This window comes from Buceros rhinoceros, unplaced genomic scaffold, assembly GCF_000710305.1.
Source record: "Buceros rhinoceros silvestris isolate BGI_N320 unplaced genomic scaffold, ASM71030v1 scaffold13410, whole genome shotgun sequence".
In the NCBI taxonomy this organism is placed as follows: Eukaryota; Metazoa; Chordata; class Aves; order Bucerotiformes; family Bucerotidae; genus Buceros; species Buceros rhinoceros.
The window spans coordinates 1-4,811 of record NW_010389097.1 but is presented as its reverse complement, the minus strand read 5'-3'; the positions used below and the strand labels follow the sequence as shown (position 1 = coordinate 4,811).

At 46.2% G+C, this 4,811-nt stretch overlaps 1 protein-coding gene across 1 annotated transcript; it reads right to left on the bottom strand.

Moving 5' to 3' along the window:
* Positions 1 to 280: 280 nt before the first annotated feature.
* Positions 281 to 3,792, bottom strand: HMGB3 (high mobility group box 3). Its single transcript, XM_010132911.1, has 4 exons — positions 3,631 to 3,792; positions 2,968 to 3,107; positions 2,299 to 2,473; positions 281 to 1,765 (listed from the first exon to the last, which is right to left on the bottom strand). Exons 1-4 carry the CDS (start codon positions 3,778 to 3,780, stop codon positions 1,622 to 1,624), a joined length of 609 nt encoding a protein of 202 aa, XP_010131213.1. The 5' UTR covers positions 3,781 to 3,792; the 3' UTR covers positions 281 to 1,621.
* Positions 3,793 to 4,811: the final 1,019 nt, after the last annotated feature.

The following is a 4,811-nucleotide window of genomic DNA, read 5'->3' as shown; positions in this document are numbered from 1 at the left end:
CCAGGTATTGACTTGCCCTTCCAAGGGCTGCAAACCATCCCCAGCTTGGATTTGGAACGACTGCGACGCAGACAGCCGGTCGCAAAAGGGGAAGAGAGACCTGTGTTGCTCCTCCAACCCACCTCACAGCACTCAATTCCTATTAAAACTTGTGTCATCAGAGGAAGGACACAGACTAAGTACCTGCGCCACGCTCCTACTTCAGCGGCGAGTTAGACTAGGCACCTGGCTCCTGCCACGAAGCAAGATGCTAGAAAAAAACACAAGTCTGAAACAGTTCAACACAGGACAAAAAAGGCACATTTTAATATGTACAGCAATGCATTTGGGCTATAAATTTACCCAACACAACTGAAAAAAAATCCAAACTATGCTTTTATACTTATTCCATGGTGTCAGCCGCATTCCTAGCCACCTACCTTTCTCTGCATCTCTGAATGCTGCTATATACACACACAAACAAACAATTAACGTCATGAATGTTCATTTAGGCTCCCAAGTTCAAGTAATAAAGTTCAAACTTGCATAGCATCTTATGCCACTCAGCCATAAACAGTTACGATTGCATATTAGCTGGAGCAGCCATCTCTTTCAATTCAGCCAGATTTGGCTGGCCACCATTTATTTATTTATTTATTTTTAATCCTTGAGTCAGAATGTTGCCTAAGTCACCAGCCCTGAGGGATGCCACAGACTTCAAAATGAACCTCTTGCTGTTGTTAAAATCCTTTTATACCAGAAATTTAGAGTGTTGTCAAGAACAGTTTTAAAAATGTAATACTGTTTATTTTGCTTCAAAAACATTTCAGCATTCTAAACATACAAAAAAACCAGAACGTTGCAAATTCATTTAAGTACAGAGTGTTTTTGAACTTCAGTTGCTGCACTGGCTCTTCACTTAGTTGACGATGAAGAGATGTCTACAGTTTCAGTTTAAAAACTACCGCACTTAACTAAAAAAATCCATACACTTCTCATGCCAGCTGAACCCCCTTCCACAACTAAGAATGGCAGCAGAATGCTATTTCACTATATACAGAAAGACAACTTTAAGCTAAATGGACGCCCACTGTAGTGTAAATAGATCTACCCTCACAGTGCATGCTTTGGGCCATGGCACCCCGGGGAACGTACAGCCTTTCCAAGTAATCACTGCTCCTCTAAGGCATCATAACTCTAAGCATGTACCACAAGAATCTGTCTAGTTTTTACAAACTATAGATATGTACAGTTTATAACCCAGGATTTTCTAGCCAATAACCATATAGTAACACCACCTTACAAATTAAAAAAATGCTTGAAACATTTTTAAATGCTTTGTTACACCAACAGCAAAGTGCACAGAGTTAGGAGAACACTAGAGCGCCTTTTCATTTTAAAAATGTTTGGAAATATGTACAACTTTGATACAGTTTCAGGGTGCTCACTACACCCATGGCCACTTCATGTAAACCAGTTACAATTTCTAGAGCACTTTTAGAAACTACAACGCGATCGGAATCCAAATTTTTTTTAATTAAGCCTAATAAGGGCAAGAGACACCATCTCAAATAAGAGGTGCTTCATTTACGGCGTTTCCCCTACTCTATGGTATTCACATGGAGACAAGTATTGTACAGTTTTATTCATCATCATCGTCTTCATCCTCCTCTTCTTCATCCTCCTCCTCCTCTTCATCTTCTTCCTCTACCTTTTTCCGAGCAGCTTTGGTTGCTGCTCCCTTTGCGCCATCAAACTTTCCTTTAGACTTGTAGTCTGCAACATCCTGCAAAGTCAAGGGGATGTCTTAATTTGCTCTAAGCAGCAAACACACACAGCATTCGTACAGCAGCGGGCGAGAACGTACAGGGACTGGCCTTTCACAGCTGCAGCCCCGAAGGGGAGACAGCCAGCAGCGCGGTACATCGTACCTCGGCGTACTCAACTGCCTCCAGATGGAGGCCTCGATCCCTGCACTGATGGTGGCTTCTCTGAGGAGGAGAAGAGAACCCAGCCTCTCCCAAAAGTTTCCTGCTAACGGGACAAAGCTCCTTTAACAGCACAGCAGACCCTTTGCTGGAGCAATACGAGCAGCTGCTGCTGCGCATCACTGGGAGAAAGCTCTCCCTCCTCGCTGGAATCCACCTGCGGCTCTCTAACCTACTTGGTCCCACAGACGCAAAGTTTGGCCACACAGCACAATGAGAACACTAAGCTGGAGACGCTCGCTACGCTGGGGCCACCTTAGCTGGGTCTAAGGTACAGAAACACCAACACAAGAGCCAGTATGGAAGAGGCACAAGTGAGAACTAGCCTTACCTTCTCGTACTTCTCCTTCAGTTTAGCTGCCTTATTATTGTAAGGCTGCTTTTCACCATCACTGAGGTTGTTCCACATTTCACCCAGTTTCTTTGCTACATCCCCGATGGATATGCCAGGGTTTGTGGACTTGATTTTGGGGCGGAACTCTGAACAGAAGAGGAAGAAGCCAGACCTTGGGGAGAAACACCAGTGGACACAGTCAGTACCGCAGCAGCATGCTCAGGGAGGACCCTCTTCCTCCGTCCCTCACCCGCAACATTCAGGCATGCACTCACACACCCAAGAGTGTTTTGCTTCTTTACTGAGGCCCAGACCCGCAACCTTCATCCAATGCTGTTTATAATTTTTAATGCTGTCTATCCACCCCCCTACCCAGTTTCATCTTAAGACACACAAGTCACACTCTAACCCAATCCCTTCCATGTCTTCCACCACTACAAGTTTAAGCGCACCCAGTACTGACAATCCCTGTCAGTGCTCTCCATGCTCAAGATTACAGGCTGCCTAGAAGATTTACAAGACGGTATCAGTAAGCTGTGAATACTACCAATACCTCTGTAACACCAGTACACCCCACCCACCTCCTTACGGAAACCTACCAGCTGTATTACAGGCCATGAAAACAAACTGCAATATTTGCGCATTTAACGCCTCAAAGCTACTTACGGTGGTCGTTTTGGGGCATTGGGGTCCTTCTTCTTCTTGCCACCCTTAGCTGGTCCGTAGTCCTTCATTTCTCTATCATATCGTACCTTATCAGCCTTTGCCATTTCATCAAATTTAGCCTTCTCCTTGCTTGACATAGTCTAAAAAAACCCCAAAAACAAGACACCGAACCTGTGATTACCCAACTGTTCAATAACTGGCAAACTTTAACTAAACAAGCCAACACATACTGACTCGACAGGGGAGTTTCAGAATTTGTTTGTTTTCTAACTGGACCACCTTGGGGACGAAGGTCCTGTACCAGGGACCGCAGCCACAGCTGGCATACTCAGCGAGAGGGAGCCACGGAAAGGGGACAAGCACAGCCACAGTCCTCCTTGAGGACACGGGCCCGGAGGGAAGTAGCTGCTGACGGGCACTGCTTGGGCACAGGAACAAAGGCCAGGCTGCAGCGGAAGCACCTCAAACTGGGCAGATACACTGGGCTGAAGCCCTCGCGACCATTACAGGAGTCAGCAGCACCTGATCGATGGCCGGGACGCCTTGCCAAGAACAGCACGCAGACCAAAAGAGCACTGGCTCCCTTCATGTTCAGACAGACACGCGTCATCCTAGCAGATACCGTAAGAAGTTATCCCTTCAGCAAGGCACAAATCAAGGTACCTTCCACCTCTCCGAGCACTTCTTGGAAAACTCTGCAAAGTTGACTGGAACCTCTGGGTTCTTTTTCTTATGTTCCTCACGGCACGTCTGCACAAAGAAGGCATAGGCAGACATCTTGCCCTTGGGCTTCTTCGGATCACCTTTAGCCATCTTGACTCTGTAGGGAAGAGAGAAAAAAGGGAAAAAATAACAAATGAACACACATATGGATGAACGTCTATACATAGGTGCATGTATATATATACAGTGTGCACACACGTACATCCACACACAGCACCACCCCCTGAAGCGATGTCCCATCAGTAACACATCCCTTTCTTCACCCCCAACGGAGATTTAAATTATTCTTCCTTGACACCTGGGGTGCAGACTTGAGCCAAGTGAAACTGGTCACTGGATTGAAGTTTTACATTGATATATATATATTTACATCATGTCCAAAGCCTGGGACAGGCTATTAAAAACACATACTTCTGCCCATTAAGAGTTATATATGAACTCATATAAAATATTTTTGTTGGCTACCTCACTGGGGCTTGAGTAGCAAGCCCAGTGCCAGGCTGTGACTTATCCCTTCAGTAGCCAAGTTCATATGTTAGCAGCTGCTGCCCAGGTAAAAAGGCAGGACGGATTATTCCTCCCCGCAAAAATGCAATAACCTTTTATATATAACAAGGTGTGCAAATAAAGGCTAGTTATAAACACAATAGGACCCGTGGAGCAAGGCGAGGTGAGCAGCGCTTGCTCTTGCTCCACCAAGTGACACATGTTTGGAGGCTTAGTGGTCAGTGCAAGGATGTGATTAGCAAGTCACCGAGAGGACGATGCTAACTTTTGGGCTGTATCTCTTTCCTCCTCTTCCACATTATTTCTTCCCCCAACCCCCTCAAAAAAAAGAAAACAAACCAACAAAACCACACAACAGCAGCAATATTTCCTATTTCCAGCTTCTCCAGTGCTTGAAAATTTAATTTTTATTAGTACAACGTTAATATTTAATTGCACCTACAACAGCCCCACACGCAGCGCAAGCGACTTTAAGCCGCCCTCTCCTGCGCGGCCGCTCCCGGAGCTCGGTGCGATCCCGCTCCCGCCCGAGCCCTCCACAGGGGAGCGGAAAACCCACTTAAATAGGGGATGAAGCGGCGGGGCAGGAGCGCGGAGCGGGGCCGGGGCCGCCG

Excerpts from the sequence above, each read along its gene's own strand:
- HMGB3 (XM_010132911.1), bottom strand. The coding sequence starts at position 3,780 with ATGGCTAAAGGTGATCCGAAGAAGCCCAAGGGCAAGATGTCTGCCTAT. Across the intron at positions 2,474-2,967 it reads AATGCCCCAAAACGACCACC|GTCTGGCTTCTTCCTCTTCT; the intron begins GTAAGTAGCTTT and ends TTTCTCCCCAAG. Across the intron at positions 1,766-2,298 it reads TGAAGGAGAAGTACGAGAAG|GATGTTGCAGACTACAAGTC; the intron begins GTAAGGCTAGTT and ends TTGACTTTGCAG.